This window comes from Perca fluviatilis, chromosome 3, assembly GCF_010015445.1.
Source record: "Perca fluviatilis chromosome 3, GENO_Pfluv_1.0, whole genome shotgun sequence".
Lineage (NCBI taxonomy): Eukaryota > Metazoa > Chordata > Actinopteri > Perciformes > Percidae > Perca > Perca fluviatilis.
Window position 1 is genome coordinate 11,396,279 of NC_053114.1, and position 25,469 is coordinate 11,421,747.

The 25,469-nt window shown below is 41.6% G+C and overlaps 1 protein-coding gene across 18 annotated transcripts in view; it reads right to left on the bottom strand.

The window, feature by feature from the left end:
- celf1 (cugbp, Elav-like family member 1) overlaps positions 1 to 25,469 on the bottom strand; it is a 75,684-nt gene that overhangs the window by 8,602 nt on the left and 41,613 nt on the right. For 5 of the 18 annotated variants that reach the window (XM_039794604.1, XM_039794616.1, XM_039794606.1 and 2 more), the window contains 8 exons: positions 24,370 to 24,449; positions 23,961 to 24,122; positions 23,772 to 23,841; positions 23,354 to 23,476; positions 21,471 to 21,587; positions 20,607 to 20,792; positions 20,159 to 20,179; positions 19,384 to 19,527 (listed from right to left, as the gene is read on the bottom strand). In XM_039794604.1, coding sequence (XP_039650538.1) covers positions 19,384 to 19,527; positions 20,159 to 20,179; positions 20,607 to 20,792; positions 21,471 to 21,587; positions 23,354 to 23,476; positions 23,772 to 23,841; positions 23,961 to 24,122; positions 24,370 to 24,449 — 903 coding nt within the window. The remainder of the gene's footprint in view (positions 1 to 19,383; positions 19,528 to 20,158; positions 20,180 to 20,606; positions 20,793 to 21,470; positions 21,588 to 23,353; positions 23,477 to 23,771; positions 23,842 to 23,960; positions 24,123 to 24,369; positions 24,450 to 25,469) is intronic. The other 13 variants (XM_039794610.1, XM_039794608.1, XM_039794615.1 and 10 more) reach the window with 6 other exon arrangements.

Here is a 25,469-nt window from a genome sequence, read left to right on the forward strand (position 1 = left end):
CAGACCCCGAGCAGCCGGGCGAGTGGGTGACTGTCCGAGGGAAGCGTAGCGTTAGATCTAAACCAGGGAGTGCACATGATGACGTTCGCTCTAAACCGGAGCATCTTCGCCTCTCTAACAGTTTCTCAGAGACGGCATTCATCCCACCTGGGACGGAGCCGCTCTCATTTCTAAAAATCTGACCGAGTCTATTATCGGTCCATAAACCATGACAACCCAAGTTTGATATTAGTAATCAGAGGTGCAGTGCAATGCGCCCCTCTGTGCTTCCGTTGGAGCAGTCGCCCACTCATAGTCTAATAAGCACGGTGTCTGTCCCCCGGCTCAGATCGGTTAAATCAAAAGTAAACAAAAGAAGCGCTATACTTAACAACCTAATTGGAATTAAAACGACTGCAACGATAGAACAAAACAGGAAAATTAGATGTGGACTATTAAATATTAGATCTCTGTCTTCCAAAGCAGTATTGGTAAACGATTTGATATCAGATAATAAAATTGATTTATTTTACTTACTCACCGGAGGGCAGCTAGCAGCTAACAGCTACTACCGCACTACTGTTTTTTTTAGGGGGGAATACACTTCAAGACGTGACATGACCTGTCCTCTGGAGGACATAGCCACACCACCACCGCTCTGTGGATTGTTATTGGGATGATTATCACAGAAGCCTGTCTGAATACACTCACCGGACGGCAGCTAGCAGCTAACGGCTATCAGCTAGCAGGGCAAGCTAGCTACCGGCAGGATCGAGACAGGGACCAGGGTAGGTGAATTTAAACAATGTCTGAGTTGAAAACGCATCTTGTTGACACGTAAGGGCCCTATTCATGTGGCACAGACATATTAATTGCATTTTGTGCCTGTTAAGAGGCACAAAGGCACTCTAAAACTTGCCCCGAGCACTGCCGTTTTAGCTCAGGGGACGCTTGTCGTACGTAGCTGCAGCTTCTCCGTGTTACCTGCACTGATTCGGGTCAGGGTTTTTTCTATCGAAAGTACTCGCGTAGCTATAGCAATCAAGATTAACATAAAAATTGGCCGGAATTCTCCTTTAACCTTAGTCCCTCTCAATATTGATACATTTGTAGACGGTGCTACGACCTGCCTACGGATGACTTTAGACTCTGTTGCTCCCCTCAAAAAGAAGATGATGAAGCAAAGGAAACTAGCACCTCCCAAACTCGCAAATTAAAACAAATCTCGCGAAACCTAGAAAGTAAATGGCATTCCACCAAAGTGAACAAATCTCATTTGGATTGGCAAGAAAGTCTCAAAACCTATAGGAAGGCCCTAAGAAAGGCCACATCAGACTATTACTCATCACTAATAGAAAAAAATAAGAACAACCCAAGGTTTCTTTTCAGCACTGTAGCCAGGCTGACAGATAGTCACAGCTCTACTGAGCCATCTATTCCTCTAGCTCTGAGTAGTGATGACTTCATGAGCTTCTTTAATGATAAAATTATAACAATTAGAGATAAAATCCATCACCTTTTGCCCTCAACTTCTAACGGTTCACCTTTAAACGCAGGACCGCTAGAAAGAACGACTAGTCCCGACATATTTTTTGGACTGCTTTTATCCTATAGACCTTCAACAATTAATGTTAAAGATATCCTCAGCTAAGCCATCTACCTGTCTCTTAGACCCCATCCCAACAAGACTACTCAAAGAAGCGCTACCCATGGTTAACACTTCATTACTACATATGATCAATATGTCCTTATTAACAGGTTATGTACCGCAGTCATTTAAAGTAGCCGTTATAAAACCTCTTCTAAAAAAAAACACCATCGATCCTGAGGTCTTAGCAAACTATAGACCTATATCTAACCTTCCCTTTTTATCCAAGATCCTTGAGAAGGTAGTTGCTAATCAGTTATGTGATTTTCTACATAGCAATAGTTTATTTGATGACTTTCTATCAGGATTTAGAAAGCATCATAGCACAGAGACGGCACTGGTGAAAATTACTAATGACCTTCTAACTGCTGCAGACAAAGGACTTGTCTCCATTCTTGTTCTACTAGATCTTAGTGCTGCATTTGACACTATTGACCATACAATCCTGTTACAGAGATTGGAACACTTAGTTGGCATTAAAGGAATCGCTCTAAGCTGGTTTAAGTCTTATTTCTCTGATCGATCTCAATTTGTTAATGTTAACGATAAATCCTCCCAGTACGCTAAAGTTAGCCATGGCGTTCCACAAGGCTCAGTGCTTGGACCAATTCTATTCTCCTTATATATGCTTCCTCTTGGTAATATTATTAGGAAACACTCAATTAACTTTCACTGTTATGCGGATGACACCCAATTATACTTGTCAATCAAATCCGACGAAACCAATCAGCTAGGTAAACTTCAAGCGTGCATTAAAGATATAAAATCCTGGATGACCTATAATTTTCTGATGTTAAACTCTTAACAAAACTGAAGTTATTGTGCTTAGCCCTAAACACCTTCGAACCTCATTATCTAAAGACTTAGCTACTCTGGATGGTATTGCCCTGGCCTCCAGCACTACTGTCAGAAATCTAGGGGTTATTTTTGATCAGGATATATCCTTTAACGCCCATCTAAAACAAACCTCAAGAACAGCCTTTTTCCATCTTCGTAACATTGCCAAAATTAGGAATATCCTGTCTCAAAACGATGTTGAAAAACTAGTCCATGCATTCGTTACTTCCCGGCTGGACTATTGTAATTCCCTACTGTCAGGTTGCTCAAATAAGTCCCTTAAGACTCTCCAGCTGATCCAGAATGCTGCAGCACGTGTTCTCACAAGAACTAAGAAAAGAGATCATATTTCTCCTGTATTAGCTTCTCTGCATTGGCTTCCTGTAAAATCCAGGATTGAATTTAAAATCCTTCTCCTGACCTACAAAGCTCTAAATGGTCAAGCACCATCATATCTAGAAGAGCTCCTAATACCTTATTGTCCCACTAGAGCACTGTGCTCCCAGAAAGCAGAGTTACTTGTGGTTCCTAGAGTCTCTAAAAGTAGAATGGGAGCCAGAGCCTTTAGTTATCAGGCTCCTCTCCTATGGAACTAGCTCCCAATCTGGGTTCGGGGGGCAGAAACTGTCACCACATTCAAGAATGAACTTAAAACTCTCCTATTTGATAAAGATTATAGTTAGGGAGTGAGGAGTTGCAGTGTCCACCTAACTGGCCCACCTGCTTCTCTTCATAATTGTTAGATTAATAATATATAACAAAAGTAGAGGGAGGCAGGCCAGCACAGCCCAATCCGGCAGGGGAGAGTTTCAAGCCCGAACAGGCCACCTCTCCTTATGACCTGTCTCTCTTAGTTACGCTGTTATAGTTCTAGACTGCCGGGGGACTTCCTTCCTTTGACACACTGAGCTGCTCTCTCCTCTCCCTTTCTATTACCATTTGTGTGGATCCCGTTCCAGAAATGCTTGTTATTAATCCTAGCTTCTGGGGAGTTTACTCCCCGGAGTCCTTATGTTTTTTCCCCCAGCGTATTTCCTTGGAGAACGTTGGCACCAAGATCCTGGTTGCAGCTGTCGCCGTGGTCCTGCTGCACTCCCTGCTGAGCTCAGCGGTGCCCTGCAATGTCATCCTGCATCCTGCTAAACCCTGCTGCTTCCTGCTACGTCCATCCATGCTCTGCTGGGCCACGCTACATCCTGTAATGCCCTGCAGCGCCCTGATATGAGATGAACTACTACGACTACCATTTGAAGTCACTGTTCTATTATTAATGTGACTATTATCGCCACTGTTCATCGCATCCCCAACCGGCACCGTCAGACACCGCCTACCAAGAGCCTGGGTCTGTCCGAGGTTTCTTCCCAAGAGGGAGTTTTTCCTCGCCACTGTCGCACTGGTCGCACTGCTTGCTCTTGAGGGAATTACTGCAATTGTTGGGGCTTTGTAAATTATAGAGTGTGGTCTCGACCTACTCTATCTGTAAAGTGTCTCGAGATAACTCTTGTTATGATTTGATACTATAAATAAAATTGAATTGAAAATTGAATTGAATTGAGGTAACGTTAGCCTACCGTTAGCTAGCAGCTGGAGTAAACAAAAATGCTGACAGCTAAATGGTGTAAAAGTGTGTCTGTATTTCACTGGAGAGGATTCTAACACCAGACTGTAGCTAGCGTTGTCTGAAAAACAGACTCAGCCTGAAATAAGTAATTGTTATAAGTTATCGTTATTACATTTTTAATTTTGACCCTGTGGCCTTAGCAATACACAAGCCGTTCTATGTCGCCTTGTGCTCTTTTTTTTTTTATAGATCAACTTTTTATTGTTTTATATTTTTGAACAGACAAATACAATTGAATAAGGTGCTTCCTTTTTTTTGTGGAGGTGGGGTAGTGCACTATAGGCCCCTGTGCGGGCTAAACTTTTGTCCTTATGGCATTTTTTTCCCCTTACATTACTTTTACTTTTATACTTTAAGTAGTTTTGAAACACATACTTTTACACTTTTACTTGAGTAAAAAGCTTGAGTTGATACTTCAACTTCTACAGAAGTCTTCAAACCCTAGTATCTATACTTCTACTTGAATAATGAATGTGAATACTTTTGACACCTCTGTTCACAGGAGCGTGAAATTCTCTCCAGTCCTCCTGACAATAACCACCCCTAACTCTCACTCCTGTATTAAATGATGGGTTAACATTTTTCAAGTCAGTCTCAAAACAATAGTCAGGTGCCTATATGTACAATTGAAATTGTTTTGCTTGCTGTACTCCTCCTTTCCACACTTGCCCTGAAAAGTATTCTTCTTCCTAAAGAAATGTTAGCACAGTAAGTGATGGGGACAAAATCCACATTCCTCATTCTGTGCAATAATACATTCAAAACTTTAGCTAATGCTAATACAGATTGAGGCTTCATCAGTCTGAGTTAAGGCTCAAACACACCAAAAGAGATAATTGGCGCTCCTATGGCACACTGCAGGCATCAGATTTGAAGTACTAACACCACAGAACCAGTAGTATATTTAGGCAAATGTTTTGTATTTTACAGATACCCCTATCAGTGGTTGCATTAAACTTTGTCCCATGATGGACATGGCCGTAAAACTTCCATCATATTCTAGCCTATTATTACCTTTCATTTTCATTTTTTTTTTTTTTTTAAAAGATTTTATTTTTTGCATGTTATGCCTTTATTTATATAGGACAGCTGAATACATGAAAGGGGAGAGAGAGGGGGAATGACATGCAGCAAATGGCCGCAGGGTGGAGTCGAACTTACAGCCGCTGTGTCGCGGAGTAAACCTCTATTTATGGGCGCCTGCTCTACCAGGTGAGCTACCCATTAAATTCATTAAATTTTTTTAATATTAAGACATGTAATTTGAATTCATTTATTTTCACTTTTTAAATAATTAATATAGACTAGAGAACAAGGTAATAGGCTAGATTACCAGAGGCGCTGACCCTAAAGTCACTTTTCATTATGAAACACATGATTGATTTTATTTTTCTGCAGTGCAGTGGAGGCCACTAAAACATTGTAAATATTTACATTATAATATGGGGGATGGGGGATTGTGATGATATCGTATTGTGAGGCCTCTGGTGATTCCCACCCCTAGTTGCTTGTCCATCCTCCACCGCATTAATCCCTCCATTTGTCAAATTGTTTATGAACGGCGTCACAAATATTCTTGGGCTTTTTAAAGAAACTTCCAGACACTGCCGTGACATTCTGCAAAGGTATGTAGGCGCACCGCCGCTGCGAAATTATGAGCTTGATTCACACAATCATAAATATCCTCTGCTCTCGTGTTTCACCATAAAACATATAAATAGAAGTTTGTAGAGCCAATCTCCGTGGTGTATATGCACTGCTAAGGCGCTGCTCTCACACCTGGTGTGACCAGTTTAATTGATTTGACAACTCACAGTGACCTCAGTCAGTCAGTGAGACAGAGAGGAAAGACATAGAGGCAGACATGCAGTGAGAGTGCACAACAGTTTCAGGCAGTAAGGCGCATGAATATAAATTAATTAATATAAATTTTGATTCCAATGACATCATTACAGTAACTCTTTCCAAACGTAGTGTGGCTACAGTAAAAGGCGCTTTGGTTGCGCTGGGTCCTCATTTGATGCTCCAAATTCCAAACAAGGTCGTAGTAGTCTACGTGGATCATAACGCTTTTGGTGTTCAGCCATTTAAAACAACTAGTGCAGTGCCCGTTGAAAACGTGCCTGTATTGCTGCTTGTAGAATTCATCAAAACCAAATTGTACCCCAAAATGACTTACGGAAGGACCCCAAACCACGTAATGTGCATCTCTACTTTATAGCCTACTACTGACTTACAGTGTAGGCTACTTCTACATCAGAGGAAGACATTGTACTACTGTATTTACCTGACAGAGAACGCTGCAGATTCAGAAGGTAATCACAAAATATCACAATGAAAATGTGGAGTAGCCTAATCAGACATTAGCCTCATGGACTCATGGCAGTGCACTACCCACCCGGCCCGTTATGAGAACTAATCAGCACATATCTGCGTTCATCAACCACCAGAACCGGACCTTGTGTGTGTGTTTGTGTGTGTGTGTGTGTGTGTGTGTGTGTGTGTGTGTGTGTGTGTGAGTGAGTGAGTGAGTGAGTGAGTGAGTGAGTGAGTGAGTGAGAGAGAGAGAGAGACGGTGTTGTCTCGTGTCAGATCGTTAACGAATTTAACATTTCAGCAGAGGTGTTCATTTCCATACAGGTTTAGTGGCTTGACAGTTAACGGTGAAGTAGGGGATTTGATTTGTGGGGTTATTTTAGCGACTTCATTAACTCGACCCAGGGTGAGTCTGATGAAAACTGATGTGTTTGCCCGGTTCAACTCTGAGATTTTCTCGCATTGAGTGAAGGACATTTGAGTGAAGGACATTTTAGCTGCCAAAGTATCTGGTCCCCAGGGTGAGAGGGGGAGTGGCCAGCGGCTGGAGCGCCAAAAGCCAATGTGTGCTTCTTTTACCTTTTATCTTTTGCATTTCTAATCCAAACAACGTCAAACTTGGCACAGCACTTACTCGTGCCCGTAGCAAGACACCTGTCAAGTTTGAAATCCATCGCACTAATGGTTCGAGAGATATGTGCATAACACCCAGACAGACAGACAGACAGACAGGACAGACCTTCCTGCAATTTATAGATACAGATAGATAGATAGATAGATAGATAGATAGATAGATAGATAGATAGATAGATAGATAGATAGGTGTACTTCAAAACACACACGTCAGACACTTCCAGGGCGTTTGGTACTTAAGTCCAAAATTACAATTAGATGTGTAGAGTTGGTTTGGACACGGGTGTAAATAAACACAGAGAGACCCTTATTGAATTTCTGAAGGATTGTAAAAGCTGAGTGCTTATTGGGAGGTTAAACCAAGAAAATTATAATAATATATATATCTAGACAGGGAAAAGCTGCTGTGGATTACATTGTCACAACACATGTTGATCTAAAAGCATGTCTTGAATTGAACGTTTACACACCCTCTGATCCTGTCGACATTGTCAGAAATGAAGGTATTAAGTTGTTGACAATCGTGGAAGACATTCCTGACCACTCAGTGCCGTGTTTAGGATTCCAAATGGGATAATTATTAAATAACTAGAACAGTGTAGACCAGTGATTCCCAACCAGGGGTATGTGCAATTAGGTAAGAGAAAACTAGCTAGCAAGCAAGCACATAAGTTTAAACAGATAGCTAAAAGTAATGGCTAAATAGTTCAAATGATAACTTATAAGTAATGTACTTGATACATGTTGGTTAGCTAAAAGAAAAATTTGTGGATAAATGGTTGAAATATTCAACTTCACTCTAATTAGCCTAGTAGGCTAGTAGTAGTATTGCTGACCATACCAACCTTATTATTGACAGTTACATTTTATGAAAACTTGTTTTATATAATAAATAGTGTTATAAATTTGGAACACACATTGGGAATCGATGAAGGGGTACGTGAGTTCATCTGACAGGGCTGTGGGGTACCTCGGACCAAAAAGGTTGAGAAGCACTGGTGTAGACTCTCAGCAGCCCACCAAGAGCCTGGTTCTGTCTGAGGTTTCTGCCAGGTTTAAAGGAAGTTTTTTCTTGATTATTATTTTATAGAGTATAAATTATAGAGTGTGGTCAAGAACTACTTTATCTGTAAAGTGTCCTAAAATAACTTCTGTTATGATGACACTATAAATAAAATTAAAATTCAATTGAATAAAATGACATTACAGACATGGCAACGATCCCAGTTTGTTCAGCTGAGAACTGGCACCTTGCCACTGAGGTAGGCAGATTCAAAGGCATTCCCGAAGAGCAGCGTTTGTGCTTTCTGTGATCTTCGTGTTGTTGAGGATGATGAATGTGTTACATTGCCATCATCGCTGACTGGAAGAATTATTTACTTGAAAAAAAAATGCAGTCGAGACACACTGATTAGTTTTGGTTGTCTGAAGGTAATATGTTTAGCTGGCTCCTTTAATTAAAGGTTTTTGCATGGAAGCAACACTGTATGCAAAATAATAAAACCTTCTTGTTATGTAAACTAAACATTTTGACATGTTTCTCCTTTTGAATTTGTAGAACTGTATGTTATGATTGGTCATGTGGCCATCCTGGTTGTTGTTGCTGTCCAGTGACTCATCACACATATGGGCTGGGCACCACATGGTGCAGGACACTCAAATAAACAAATCAATCGTACAGCCTTTTAGTTCCAAATTCCCTCTTTGTGGTTCTGTCCCTCTACCACAGCTCAGCACAGACACAAACAAAAAAATATTTGTCTTGGACTGCTGATGCCTCATATTAGCTTCAGATATACTTTGGAATATACTTATACGTATAGAACGAGGACAGAAAGAATGAAATATACATATACAGAACAGGCCAAAAGTTTGGACACACCTTCTCATTCAATGCGTTTCCTTTATTTTCATGACTACTTACATTGTAGATTCTCACTGAAGGCATCAAAACTATGAATAAATACATGTGGAATTATGTACTTAACAAAAAAGTGTGAAATAACTGAAAACATGTCTTATATTCTAGCTTCTTCAAAGTAGCCACCCTTGGCTCTGATTACTGCTTTGCACACTCTTGGCATTCTCTTGATGAGCTTCAAGAGGTAGTCACCTGAAATGGTTTTCCAACAGTCTTGAAGGAGTTCCCAGAGATGCTTAGCACTTATTGGCCCTTTTGCCTTCACTCTGCGGTCCAGCTCACCCCAAACCATCTTGATTGGGTTCAGGCTCGGTGACCGTGGAGGCCAGGTCATCTGGCGCAGCACTCCATCACTCTCCTTCTTGGTCAAATAGCCCTTACACAGCCTGGAGGTGTGTTTGGGGTCATTGTCCTGTTGAAAAATAAATTATGGTCCAACTAAACGCAAACCGGATGGGATGGCATGTCGCTGCAGGATGCTGTGGTGGCCATGCTGGTTCAGTATGCCTTCAATTTTGAATAAATGCCCAACAGTGTCACCAGCAAAGCACCCCCACACCATCACACCTCCTCCTCCATGCTTCACGGTGGGAACCAGGCATGTAGAATCCATCCGTTCACCTTTTCTGCATCGCACAAAGACACGGCGGTTGGAACCAAAGATCTCAAATTTGGACTCATCAGACCAAAGCACAAATTTCCACTGGTTTAATGTCCATTCCTTGTGTTTCTTGGCCCAAACAAATCTCTTCTGCTTGTTGCCTCTCCTTAGCAGTGGTTTCCAAGCAGCTATTTGACCATGAAGGCCTGATTCGTGCAGTCTCCTCTTAACAGTTGTTCTAGAGATGTGTCTGCTGCTTGAACTCTGTTTGGCATTCATCTGGTCTCTAATCTGAGCTGCTGTTAACTTGCGATTTCTGAGGCTGGTGACTCTTGGTCTTCCTTTCCTGGGACGGTCCTCATGTGAGCCAGTTTCGTTGTAGCGCTTTATGCTTTTTGCGTCTGCACTTGGGGACACATTCAAAGTTTTCGCAATTTTCCGGACGGACTGACCTTCATTTGTTAAAGTAATGATGGCCACTCGTTTCTCTTTACTTAGCTGATTGGTTCTTGCCATAATATTAATTCTAACAGTTGTCCAATAGGGCTGTCGGCTGTATATCAACCTGACTTCTGCACAACACAACTGATGGTCCCAATTAATAAGGGAATAAATTCCACTAATTAACCCTGACAAGGCACACCTGTGAAGTGAAAACCATTTCAGGTGACTACGTCATGAAGCTCATTGAGAGAACACCAAGGGTTTGCAGCGCTATCAAAAAAGCAAAGGGTGGCTACTTTCAGGAATCTAAAATATAAGACATGTTTTCAGTTATTTCACACTTTTTTGTTAAGTACATAATTCCATGTGTGTTCATTCATAGTTTTGATGCCTTCAGTGATAATCTACAATGTAAATAGTCATGAAAATAAAGAAAACGCATTGAAGGTGGGTCCAAACTTTTGGCCTGTACTGTATACAGGGCTCCAGACTTACTTTTTGCCTTGGTTGCACTGGTGCGCCTAACTTTTTTAATTTAGGTGCACCAGCACAAAATTTAGGTGCACCCAAATTTTTCCTCGCATCGCCATTAACGCTGAATGGCGATACATCTACACCTACATGTCATTCCCCCCCCCCACCCCTCTCTCTCTCTCTCCCCCCTTTCATGTCTTCAGCTTTCCTATCAAAATAAAGGCAGAAATCTTAAAAAAAAAATAAAAAGAACGACCGAAAGACAGGGGGAGTGCGATGGACTGAAGCATATTCTACTCAGAGAGTGACGGCTGACTCATTAGCGGCGTTACACCTCTCTTGTGTAGGCTATGAAATGTCTGTATCGTCACTGCGCTGCATTTTTATGAACTATGATCCAGCAGGCTCCGTCTTACACGCCATTACTCAACGAACTGAAGTTAGTTGCATTTAATGTGTTTTTCGCCGTGTCTGCCGCAATAACAGAGAGTTACCAGCGGAAACACTGGTACCAATACAGGTTTCCCTCTCATACTTAACAATATAAAGCTGTGTTAATAACAATTAAAACTGTAGACAAATGTAAGTAGTTTGGACCTGCGGCGCTGTGTCTCTCCATGTTGCAGGGGAGCCGTGTGAATGGGGGCGGGGCTGCGCGGAGGAGAGATCCAAACACAGACACGGCTTTACAGAAGGAATGAGTCCTGTAACGCAACATTAAACCATATCGATATAAACGACATCGCTTCATTCGTGGAGAGGCAGCGGATGCGAGGATGTTAGGTGCACCGGTGCAACCTAGGAAAAATCTTGGTCGCACCCTTACAAATTTTGGTCGCATTTGCGACCAAATTGGTCGTACTCTAGAGCCCTGGTATACTATACACAGTACATATAATGTGGGCACCTGACTATTGTTGTAAGATAGACTTTGTGAACCTTTAATAATAAAACTACGAATATCAAACCATCTTCCTTAAAGGGGTGATAGAATGCAAAACCGATTTTACCCTGTCATAGTTGAATAACGACAGTTCGGTGGGTAAATAGGACATACATAGAAGCTCAAAATCCCATTGACACCCCTTTACTATGAAAATCTCATATTTTGAAACTGCCGCTGAAAATGGGCGAATCTCAACAAAGCTGGAAGTTGACGTCAACCTCCCAAGACCTGTTCCTTTGTCACGCCCATGGGTGTACTAAGAGAACGGTCACGCCCCAACATGTACATAGGCTACACAACTGACCTAAGATCAGGTAGTCTTCTCAATCTCTGCTATTCCATTACAAAATTCACTTCTGAAACTTTTTTATGCGAGAAATCAACTATGTAAAGCTCAAATATGGGCCACTTTACGAAAATGGATGGCTAATTGCAAATTTTGTCCGACTGTGTGTCGGAGTTTAGCGCCGGTGCTGCCTGGGTTGTTGCCTCGCTGCCTGGCCTGCCTTCCTTCACAGACCCCGGCCTGCTGTGAGCTCAATTGAGCTCCGTTAGGCTGGCAGCCCACAGCACTCCATACCCGTGCAAAGTCACCGTTTTTGGGCTAATGGACTACCAAACGCCGCTGCTCTGACAGTGCTCCAGGGCTTGACCGCGAGTCTCATTGATAGAGACTGCGGCTGGATGTAGCTCTATCAATGAGAGCTAGCTAGCCTCCTCTTAGAATTCCTCTGAAATTCACAAATATTTATTAACTTGTAATCGGACACCGTTGTTAGCTTTATAAGACATTTAGCTAGATGTTGTATACGTGGCGTGACAAAATTCTAACTGTAAATATGCTCGAATTACGCCGAAAATGAAGCTAACTATCCGTGATTTGTAGCTACATATAGCTAGAATTGAAGGGGCAGTCGCAGCTAACGAAACACCTAAGTCTTCACAAATATTCATTAACTTGAAATCGGACACCGTTGTTAGCTTTATAAGACCCTTAGGTAGATGTTGTATAAGTGGCGTGACGTGTGTAACATGTGGTAAGAGATTGCTGGTGTAACAAGCTCGCTGACCGCGCTCTCACTCTCACACACGGGCCATTTACTGTAGCTAGCAGTAAGAGACGAGTTGCAGGCCCTGGAGCTCTGTCAGGGCAGCAACATTTGGTTGTCCATTTAGCCCAAAAGACGGTGACTTTGCGCGGGTATTGAGTGCTGTGGGCTGCCAGTCGTGACGGAGCTCCAAGTACCTCATAGCAGGCCGGGGTCTGTGAAGGAAGGCAGGCCGGTCGGCGAGGCAGCAACACAGGCAGCACCGGCGCTGAAATCCGACACACAGTCTTACCAAATTTGCAATTGGCCATCAATTTTCTTAAAATGGCCCATGTTTGAGCTTTATATAGTGGATTTCTCGCTTAAAAAAGTCTCAGAAGTGAATTTAATAACGAAATAGCCCGACAAACAATGTATAACTTTGCAGTGTCTGAAATATGAGACCTGCTGTCGAGTCTCCCATGTGTTTCTATGTAGTTTGCGCAAACCAATCAGCGCGCAGCTCATTCTGAATATTCATGAGCATACCATATTTGGAAGAAAAGCTCTTGTTCCAAATAGAGCCATATTCACAGGGTAGTTAAGGGCCCAATAAAATAGCATTCGGGCAATTTTCAGCCCAACCAATGTTACATACCCCATTAGGAGACCTTAAAGATGAACTGAACTGAAATAATCTGCTTTGATAACGTGTTGGTTATGATAAATAAAAATGAATTACACTAAAAATTTGAATTAAAAAAATCAATATAGCTTTTTTAAGCAACACAAAAATTACGTTTGTTAGGATTAGAACGCTGATAATTTCGATGACGTCACTGGCATGGTAGGACCTGCGAAGGTATATAGGCTACAGTGCAGCATACACATGAAAATGAGTAATTTTAATGGCATAGGTTACGCATTTGAGCCTGTGAGGGACAGGCCTGCAGTGTCTGACTACCACCACATGGAGGATGATCAGTTTCAGGCTCCACCTACAGTACAGGATCGTGTGGGGGGAAGTGACTGGTGTGTGTGTGGGTGCTGCCGGAGCATGGACACTGCAACTGAATCCATCTGTGATTGGACGAATTCATCCAATGGGATCGCTTGTTAAGTTACCTGCACGCAAAATGTTAAAACCAAAATAAATAAAGTTTGAAAAAAGAAAAAAAAGTTCGCTGCACGTAGGAGAGTCACCCCAGGTTGACCATAGATGCACAGAGGATTCACAAGTTTTGCCGTTTATGTTAGGCTAGTGTAGAGTTGGCAGATTTTTTCCTTGTGGTCGTTGATGGATATTACACAAATGGATACTGCACAGATACCTCTTACTATGGAAGTAGCAGCTTTTTCTGTGAGTTGAACTCCCTCTGCATCAACGATGTGCCCTGAGGCGGTGAACATCAGCTAGCATCAGGGTGAGTAGAAAGGGACATTGGATTCTGTTTACAGACCTGCTGTGGTTTAGTTAGCAGCTAGTAACACATTATTATTGATCTGTGATATCGTCGGAGTCAGGATTTATTCATACAGACTATGGTCGGAGTGCTAGCTTGTGGAGTTTGACATAAGTGTTACCAACGTGTTTAGCCGCTAGCCCTTTCCCTAGGTTGGAGCATGTGGTATCTAGCTTGGTTTTGTGACTCAATTTCAATGAATGCCCAGTGTGTCAGTCTCAGTTTGGTTGGACGCTATAAAGCCTACACGTTAGGCTTTATTTGTGCGTGTAAGTGAATATGTACGTGTTTTGTGTATGTGACAACAACTTTACATCCAGCCCTTTGCCTAGTAGACTTGCTAGCATGCTGGATAACAACTAAACATACCTCTCTGTCCTCTGCCTGATGTGAGTGTTTCAGCGCCCCGTCTCTGCAGCAGATAGCATTGGTGGTGTTAGTACTTGCCGTTGGTCTATCGGTCTGCCCTGTACTGTAGCCTGAAAAGTCGATGAATGAGGGTATGGCCTCAGGTTTCAGTCTGTTGGACTTAACCCTCACCAGTGACCCTGTTATATCAAAAGTACAGCTCTCTAAATAGTCTGTCGCTAAAAAATGGTCGCTACAGACTCGAAATCCAGGGGCTGTTGGAGGGCTAGCCAGTTTTAAGGCAGCTAGCCATGAGTTGAGGACTGGTTTCCTTGTCAAAGGTAGCCTGTGGAAATGTATTGTAACCCCAGCTGCCTTAGGCCTATACAATTCATTACTGCAGCCAGGGGCAATACAGTAAGACCCCCAGACCTGTTGGTTGCCGTTTCCTCAGCCATGTCCGTTAGCCACAGACTGTTTACATTCTATGGCTGCTTACCATGCCATTGACGTAGCTGGTTGTGGAATTCCAACATGGCGGCGCCCAATAAACAACAACACTTTCAATGTACCATTTTATCCCTTTTAACAAATTCAGCCATTTTAATCATTGTAGCAAAGTAAAATACAGTACAGGCCAAAAGTTTGGACACACCTTCTCATTCAATGTGTTTCTTTATTTTCATGACTATTTACATTGTAGATTCTCACTGAAGGTATCAAAACTATGAATGAACACATATGGAATTATGTACTTAACAAAAAAGTGTGAAATAACTGAAAACATGTCTTATATTTTAGATTCTTCAAAGTAGCCACCCTTTGCTTTTTTTGACAGCACTGCAAACCCTTGGTGTTCTCTCAATGAGCTTCATGAGGTAGTCACCTGAAATGTTTTTCACTTCACAGGTGTGCTTTGTCAAGGTTAATTAGTGGAATTTTTTCCCTTATTAATAAAAAAGCAAAGGGTGGCTACTTTGAAGAATCTAAAATATAAGACATGTTTTCAGTTATTTCACTCTTTTTTGTTAAGTACATAATTCCATATGTGTTCATTCATAGTTTTGATGCCTTCGGTGAGAATCTACAATGTAAAGTCATGAAAATAAAAAGGAAACGCATTGAATGAGAAGGTGTGTCCAAACTTTTGGCCTGTACTGTACATCTGTTATATCACCTTTACTCAAATTCCAGTTCAGTTCATCTTTAAGGAACAGTGTAAAATACCCTATATAATCATTCTATCGCCCCTTTAAAAAAATTTTTTTTTTTTTTTTATTTTTTTTTTTTTTTTTTTTTTTTTTTTTTTTTTTTTTTTGTGTCCATTGTCAGGTATTAATGGTCGACGGCGAGGCGTGAACTGTCCGACGCCGAAGTCCATTAATACCTGACAATGGACACCTCGAAGGGCATTAACCCGCTTATACCATGGTCACTTGCCAAATAACATAGTTTTTTTTAGTTAGATTTTAATTAGTTTTACAATCGAAATCTAAAGTTTATCCAAACAATAACTCCGTTTCCCTGGTTACGCCTGACGGTTTGACTAATACCTGGAACAATCATTCCCATCCATCAGGTTCTTATGCAATGCAAACGCTGTTCTCTCCACCAGGAGTTAGGAAGAACCTTAGATACGACTTGCCTCCCTTAGCAACCGGAGATATTTATATAGTCCGCTCAGCTGATAGAACCCTTCAGTTTAGCTACGAGCCAGAAAGCTAACGCTATGCTAGCAAGATCCAAAGTCAATAACATTGTGTACAGTTGGCAATCAGTAAAAATAATTTGACAGTATGTTGAACAACAAGACAAGCTAGCTATCCAGCCATGTTATTGTCCCCAAAACAATATAACGACTTTTACGAAGAATTTGATCTGCGATGTGTAACATTACTGTCAGATACAATAGTGCTATTTTCTGATTGGATATTGTGTAGCCCCTTTCTTTTTCTTTTGATTGGCTGATAAGTGGCAGGCTCGACTAAGAAATCCAGGGGAGACACGCTTGATTCCTGTCAGTTCCATAGTGAGAGCGGCGCGCCAGAAAAATTATGGGCGCTGCGGCATATTAAATAAATTATAAATAGTTTTTCTGGGTGAGAAATACAATGTGTGGTGGGAGTGCGTGACAAAAGACCAAAATGAGCCACTGTCACACTTGAGAGCCCTGGTTTACTTGCAGCTCCGCTACAGTAACAGCGAACCTTTAACGTTACCTGCCGATCACATGGTCTCTAAACAAATCCTGCACGGATCAACAAATGTTAGAGTCCGGCGGCTGCTCGCTCTGTTTGTTATAAGACGCACCAAGCAGATTAATGGAGCCGCTTGGTGTTTGGCTAGCTAATAAGCCGTTAGCCTGTTATCTTGAGCTTTGTCTGAAGGCGCCGAGCGGCCAGCCAGGCTCGAAACACCCGACACATTCCGCACATTCTTCGCTCAGTTTAACCGCTAACCCCCCAGTAGCGGTCAGAGAGGCGTGTTTACTTTGCGTCTCGGTCCTCCGGTGCGTCCAGCGACGGGCTCTGGTCAGTTTTTAATTAGTATACATTAGTAAGAGTTAATTTTGTTATGGTATGAACTTAATCCTAGGAAAGGAAAAAATATAAGACCTTTGTAACTAAATCCAAGACTTTGTATACCAAATTCAAGGCTTTTAAGGCCTTAATTTGAGATTATCAAATTGAAGACTTTTTCAATGCTTTTAAGACCCCGCGGGTACCCTGTTAACATACACTACTGGTCAAAAGTTTTGAAACACTCCAATTTTTCCAAGTTTGTATTGAAATTCATGCAGTTCAATGTCTTATTGTACTCTGAAATTAAAGAATAGAACAAATAATTGAAGTTAAAAAAGAAATCATGGAATCAATTTATAAACCAAAATGTATTCTAAATTTTTGACTCATCAAAGTAGCCCCCTTTGGCAGATATAACAGCTGAACACACTCGTGGCATTCTTTCTACAATGGAAATCAAATATTCTTCAGAAAGTTATTCCCAACTCTGTTGCAGAAGTTCCCATAAATGTGTGGCACTTGTAGGTAGCTTTGCTTTCACTTTTCTGTCCAGTTCATCCCAAACCAGCTCAAAGGGGTTTAAGTCTGGTGACTGTGCTGGCCACTCCATGTTTTTAAGCTTACCATCTTGTTCTTTTTTGCTAAGGTAGTTCTGTCATAGCTTAGGTTTTGGGTCATTATCTTGCTGTAGGATGAACCCCTGACCAACTAGGCACATACCAGAGGGTACTGCATGGCGCTGCAAAATGCTGTGGTAGCCGTTTTGGTTCACGGTGCCTTTCACTCTGTACAAATCACCAACCCTGGATCCAGCAAAACAGCCCCAGACCATCACGCTTCCTCCTCCATGTTTGACAGTTGATGTCACACACTGAGGAACCATCCTTTCGCCTACTCGACGGCGTACAAAAATCCTGCGTGATGAACCTAAGATTTCAAATTTTGATTTATCAGTCCATAACACCTTTTTCCAGTCTTCAGTCCATTGGGAGTGTTTCTTGGCCCAGGCAAGCCTCTTTTTCTTATTGTGACGTCTTAGCAATGGCTTTCTTGCTGCAACTCGACCTATCAAACCTGCAGCTCGAAGTCTTCTCTTTACAGTTGAAACTGAGACTTGCTTATTACGATCAAGCTGTGCTTGAAGTGGACCTGTGAGCCGCCTATCACGCAAGCGGTTGACTCTCAGAAACTTGTCTTCTGATTCTGTTGTGGCTTTGGGTCTGCCAGACCTCTTCCTGTCAGAGTTTCCCCCAGTTTCTAAGTGCCTTTTGATGGTGAAGAATACTGTACTCACTGACACCTTGACTTTCTTTGCAATTTCTCTGTAGGAAAGACCAACATTCTTAAGTGTTATGATGGTCTGTCTCTCTTCCATTCCATTTTCATGGCAACACACTACTTTCTGCAGTACAATACTGTTCAAATAATGCTCACGAGGGCATGGTACCACAGTTCATTGGACTTGAACCGCTAAAATTTAAATAAAAAACTTGAATAATTGGGGTGTTCTAAATCTTTTGACCAGTAGTGTAACTTAAAGCGTGCACCCTTCTACCAGTCACACAGACACAGAGGAGCCACAGCAGGGGAGAAAAACAGGCTGTCAACACAATGTTAAAGTGCCCATATTATGAAAAAAACACTTTTTCTGGGATTTGGGGTGTTCTTTTGTGTCTCTGGTGCTTCCACACACATACAAACTTTGAAAAAAATCCATCCATGCTGTTTTGAGTGAGATACAGGTTTCTGAATGTGTCCTGCTTTCAGTCTCCTAGTGAGCTGTTCAAAATCGGCCTCGGACTGTGACGTCACAGTCCGAAATGAGCTGGCTAACCACAACCGTTAGCTCGTAGCGTTAGCGTTAGCGGCAACGTACGCGTTACGCGTCGTCTCAATAGCAAAGCACTGCTACAACACACACAAGTTCACCATAATCTACAAAAGAACTACTTACATGTGCGCCCTCATTTAGAAGTCTCCCAGCTAATCCTGCCTTGTAACTGACCAAAGAAGAAACAGCTTTCTTTTACTGTCTCTAGAGTTAGCTCGCTGACATGCTCTACATCTGAGCTACTGCGCATGTGCGAGTGCAATCAAAGATAGTACAGAAGAAGAAGATGAAAAGATGTCTCACTCTGTAGCTAAAACAGAAACCAGGTGAAAAGAGGATCTGCAGCAGTGAGAGAGAGCTGTGCAGTACAACAACAATATGGTGTTTTTTGAAAATTAAACCATGTAAACCTATTCTGGTACAACCTTAAAATACAGTTATGAACCTGAAAATGAGCATAATATGGGCGCTTTAAAGACCCATTTCCACCAAGATGCCAACAACTGGCTTTGTGCTGCCTTATCTGAATGAACCTCCCAACTGTTTGCATCTCTGTCGTGTGCTGCCACACAGACAGGCAAAGATAACTTCAAGGACAGGGAAACTATCAGAGGGCTGCTTGTGCTGGTGTTCAGTCTTTAAACGTTTGAAGCTGCAGCAGAGTCAAATACAATAGTTTCAACACAGCACTGGAAGGTTATGGGGACTGATTCAAATATTTTCTTGATCATAAGATGGCCTATATGTATATAGTAGTTTGCTTGAACTCACCAAAACACTTGCTGAGGTTTGTCTGTTTGTCAATGAAGACTTTAGCAGAGATGACATTTCCAAAGGGCATAAACATCTGAAGCAGGTCCTGGTCTCCAAACTCCTGAGGCAGGTGGTAAATGAACAAATTGGCACCTTCTGGACCTGCCAATCAGTTAGTCCATTTTACTGATCATACAAACATGAAACACACAAATCAATAAATTCAACTAACCCTCCCAGGGCTCATGTGAAAATCTGTGACAACAGATTATCAAACTGTAGGCAATGAATTGTTTGATCTGTGCGTTGGTAAACCGTGCACTTGGGATTGGTAAACGTTTGACAAGAGGAGGGTCTGTTCTTTAGTAGCCACAGTTATAATATAGTCAAGAGTTGTTTTGCTGACATTTTTCGGGTTTAATAAGTATAAAGTATAAATAAAAGTCTGTAGCTCATCTAGATGTGGTAGCAGATGCTTTGGCTGTCTGAATATCACAAACTTTTGTTGCTTCTAACTTTCTTTTTCTTCTCTCTTTTTGTTGTTGTTTATTTTGTCGATGTCATGACCTTGGAATAAGTATTTTATCTGAACTCAGCACTCAGCAGAACTGCCAGGACTGGGGGGAGTGGGGGGGGGCTCTGTAGTATCTTATAAGACATCAATTATCACTAATATTTAAATGAAAATAAGTCAGAGTATTAAAATGAACACACAAACAAGGACAAGCCTCCTGTTACGGAGGATGACATGATTATCTGAGGCCGTGTTAGAGAGAAGGTGGTGACATCTTACCGGAGCTGCGACTGTCGCTGGCTGACGCAGCAGATTTAAAACAAGACAGAATCCTTAGCAGAAGGTGAGATCAACACACAGCAAACACACATCTCTACCAACCCACCCACTAGAGTACTTCAAATCAAGTTAAGACGCAAGCATAGATTATGCTTGCACACAGTTAGCTTTCTTTCTTTTATCTGCAAAGGGAGCCTATGGCAGCCTATTGAACAGGTACTTTATATGAAAATAGGCATATTAAGAAAAGTACTCTAAACTCCAAATCAGATTTTAGCCTGGAGCTATTGATGTTTTTTGTTTCCCTGTGTGTTTGGTCAATTTGATGAAGCATGCTCATACAGAGGTTATATAGTAAAAAGCCCATAGCTCCTGCTCCAGTCATTTCATCTCTACAGCCCCATGTCATCTCTTTTTTTTTTTTTTACTATCAGCCCAGAGAACCCACCTTCCTTTTGGCTGCCTGCAGCTGAGACATTCTGCTGGGAGAGCAGGCTCTGGTTGTACAGGCTGGGAAGGGTGGCAGCAGCATACTGCTGGATGCCTGAGTAGGCCTGGCTCAGTGCCTCCATGGTGTTTCCTGAGCCATTAGACAGGCCTCCAGAGCCAAGGCTGCCATTCAGTGCTGCCATGCCTGCATCACAGTTAGGGTGAAAAGGTAAAATCTTATCATTCAAACTGAAGTTCAATTAAACATAAAAATAGTCAGAGGAAAATACAGTAAGTAACAAGAGCCATTGTCAGGGCCACTGTTCATTCATATACAGACAAGGTGAACCAAGCCTTTGTCTGGAAGAAGTTAAATAACAATAATAAACTTTCTTTATTAAGCACTTTTCAAGATACTCAAAGATGCTTTACATGAAATAATAAAAAAATAAAAAATAACCTAATATACTGTATACATAATAACTGGGATTTAATTTCAGTACATCAATATTGAAATCAGTTCTCACAGTGTATAAATTAATAAACAGTCCGTGCCACTAAGCAGCATTCAATGTAAAGAACAGTCAAATCAAATTCAGCTGAAGCAGTGGTGTTCCCCCTAAAATCTAAGTATCTGAGCCAAAATAACATATCTTACAACTATCAGGTTTCTTTTACTTTCATAATTATAAACAGCTATAGACGTTTGAGTGAGGCAATACTTTCATCTCTGTATGATTTCTTGCTGTTGTACTGGCAGCATCAACGCACATTAGATTACATTCACAAGACAACCTTGTCAGCTCTGAAAATCTTTAAGACAATGATTTACATCTATCTACATACTTAGTGGAAATGTACAGGTCCATCTTTGGGTAAGTACCTGCCAGGGAGCCCATGTTGAGGCCTGCTCCAGCACCAGCAGCCAGAGACTGCAGGGCCCCGAGAGAAGCCATGGGGTTCACTGATGAGCTGCTGCTGGAGGTGGGAGAGGAGCCTGCTTGGGGAACATTTACTGTTAATGTTAATGTAAACACAACTGGGAAAATATTAGACAAAGCTGTTTTACAGTGCTACAGTCTGTGTTAGAGCTCAGCAATGTCAACATTTTCACTTCATTTTGACCTCACAATTTGCAATTTATGATAGTGTGTCTATCTAAAGAAATCATAAAATAGGCAATCTGAAGAAAGTAAAGTTTGGAGAATTAATGTGTAAGTAATTGATGTTGAATCTTGGCGGCTTTTTAAATAGTTTATTTATATATTATATAATAATACTACTACATTTTATTTAAAAAGGTGCCTTTCTCGGCATTCAAGGACACCGTACTCTCTCTCTCTCTCTGTCTCCCTCTCTCTATATATATATACACACACACACACACACACACACACACACACACACACACACACACACACACACACACACACACACACTATATAGTTGATATATAGTGGTAAATAACTGTACAGATAACAGTGAGAGTAGGATCTGTTAGAGGTTTATGTGGACTCACATGGATTTCAGTAGGGGTGTCACGTTTCTCAAAATTTAAAAGTTCAAAAGTTTGATTTGACTTTCGGTTTTAAGGTCACAATTAAATTAGATTTAAACTTTTCTTTTTCAGCAGTGACAGCAATGCCACTTTAAGAGACACTAGATGGCATTAGTGTACTTTACAACAACAGTTTGCGTTTTTCAAAATGACCGAAGCGCAATTGGAAGCACCTGTTGGAGCCCACATGCTTTACCTTTATTGTTTGTTTCCATAACTCACTCAGGGTGAAAGGCAAAATGTTGCCTTCAGGGACTTAAGGGAAGCAGAAAGATTTTCCAGTTTTTAGTTTTTTCATTATCTCCGACTCCAGCAGTGGCCATGGTGTCTGGAAAAAAGCAGCTGCAGGCTACTGCTAAGCTAACGTTAACCTTGCTGTGTCTCAAATCGCACACTTCTGTACGTACATTTGCTTTTTTGGGTGCGTTCACAATGACGAAGTGTGGTCAAATGCAGTGCATTACTAATACCCGGATGCTGCACTCAAAGCGGTCAAACTGTTGAGTGTGGACGCTGGACACTACTCGCACACAACAGTTGCCATCTTTGCTACGGAGCAGAAGCTGCGGGACCACCAACATATTTTCAAACTTGTGAATATAGCAGGCGAGGGAGCTGCAGCGGTTACTTTGGAAAGGCAAAAACTGTACTATACAAATGTAATTTATACATGTGTTTTTCCGATATAACTATTATACTGCAGTCAGATAGTGAGAAAACAAGCTAGTATATGTTTTAGTGGGCGACAATTGGTGGCGGTAATGTTCGGCCCGGCTGCAATTTGCCGTTAAACAGAAGAAGATGAAGGGTAATTTCCTGTCAGTGCATTACAGCCGTTCGTGATTGAAACACTACCCTGTCAAAATGTACGCACTACACAAGTGAGTACATAGTGTACACAGTTTACTATATGTAGGTATCCAAATTAAGAAACACTGCCTGTGTCTTTAGCTGCATAATTCCAGCCGTTAAGCTGTGCTGTGTCTCTTGTTTTTTCCTTGGACATGCACAAGTAGAGAGGAGAGAGAAAGGAGAGAAAAAAACTTGGGGGAATTGCAGATCCTGCTTTTGATTTTGATAGTCGAAATCGAAAGCTCAGTTCGATCAATTTGATTTAAATCATAATCGTGACACCCCTAGATTACCATACCACTAAGCCCTATTGCTTGTACCTTCCCTATAAAACAGTACTGTAGTTGTCATTTTACCTGAGCTTGTTAGTGCACTTAGTGGGCTACTAGATGTTGTCATGGCGCTGGAGCCTGTAGGAGTGGCCTGTGTGGCAGTTGCAGCTGCTGCTAAAGCAGCCAGGTTCTGCATGGCATTAAGACCTGACAGACACACACACGGTTAAGTTAAATACTCCACCCACCCCTTCCTCTGAGCACGATTGTAAATAGAAATACTATATAGGGACGTGTCTCTCCTGAAGCTGAACGGGTTTAAGACCGGACATTGAAAACTTCCTCAGCATTCAGAGGGATGATATGAGCTTCTTCCAAACACAGCAGCCACGAGTGAGATGACTATTTAGTCAACAATATATATTTACATATTCAAATCTAATTCTAACATGACTGCAAGATATTGTACAATGTCTGTTAAGGCATGAGTGTGAGTGTGTACCTGAAACAGGGTGCAAGTTGTTGAGTGCATTACCCGTGGAGGCTGACTGCTGCAGCAACTGTAAGTAGAGCTAAAGCCAGGAGATATGAGAAACAATATGATAAAGTGGAAGTGACAGGAAAGTGTGAAATGGGGAATTGCTTTGTCAACAGTTTACGCATTACATTTTGCATAAACATACACACTCACTGCTAGGTACTGTGGCCCCAGGCTGTTGAGCCCAGTGAGATTTCCCCACATGGAAGCAGCACTGAGTTGCTGCATTTGCTGCTGCAGTTGTTGGGCCATGCGTTTCTGCTCCTTGTCCTTCTGAGTGTCCGCAAACTTCACCACAATAGGCGATGAACAGCCCTAAACACGGACAAAGGAAATGTTTTGTACTGTGGCAGCTTGATGTACTGATACTGATTAAAACATAATTAAATTGCAACTTAAGAGCTTGTCAAATAATTGAGACTATTTGAAAAAGCTCTGCTGCTTTGAATGCTTTTTCTTCGTAATATTTCAACAGTGGAGAAACTATAATCCACCAGTTTTGAAATCAGGGTCACAATTTTACAACATCACATATTGTTTTTAGTGTGAAGTTGAAGTTCACCTCCATGGTCTGAGACTGGTGCATGGACTTGATGGCTGACTGGGCCATTTGTCTCGCTGTGAATGTCACAAATGCACAACCTGAAAGAGAGAAACAATGTAACATGACTCATCACAAAATTCTATTTTGTCAACATCCCAGTGCCTTTATCCAACAGTGTTGTTCAACTGTGCTTGTTCTTTTATTAGCCTGAGGCTGTTGTATACTGTGGACTTTTACTACTCCTTTTTTATTTTTTATTGTTGGTCTCTTTTTTTCAGCTGTCAGCTGAGACACAAACCTGGCCCATACTAGTGCTGTTGGAACGAATTCTGAAAGTCGAACATAATTTGAATGGTAAAAAAATCAATTCTACTCGAAAGCTGAAATTACTATTCGAATGTGATTTTACTATAAATATGTTGGCTATCCTAACTACTCGAGGTCAATGCCTAACCCCAACCAATCGGGCTGCTTCATAGGACGGGACTTGCCTAGAAGTTGCGTGGGATCCATAACGCACAGGGGAAGTGACAGGTCGAAAGCTTGAAATCGTGCTTTCACTGGAAATCGGAAGAAGGATGGGAAATTGTTTTAACATGACTTTAAAATCGACACCCTCCGAGCCAAAATGCTTATGTTATCATTAGTTAGCTCATTCTTGTTTCTAACTAAGTTGCGACTTATAGGAGCTTAGCTGGGAGCTTCATGGAGACAGCTAAAGTTTATGTTAGCTGCCCTACAGCTGTCAGAGTTAGCATTGACTTCATATATTACCTTTTAATAGCTGTATTCTCAGTAACGTGACAATCAGCAAGAAAAAGAGTCGTCTTTTATCCCACTCCGGTCCCACTCACACCATGAGTTCCATGCATGCCCGAGGCTGTCCTCTGTGTTACTGCAGCACAGTAGGCTTACATGCAGATTACAGGGCCTGTCCTCCCTCCATGCTGCCAGTGCCTGTCATCAGGTGGATATTTTGCTCCAAATAAATACAATACAGCTTTTTTTTTTTTTTTTTTTTCTTCAAAGCAAGCAGTAAGCAATTTGAGCAAGGGTAAAAAAGGACAGAGGATATTGTAGGCTATACAGATTGTAAAGCCCATTGTGGCAAATTTGTG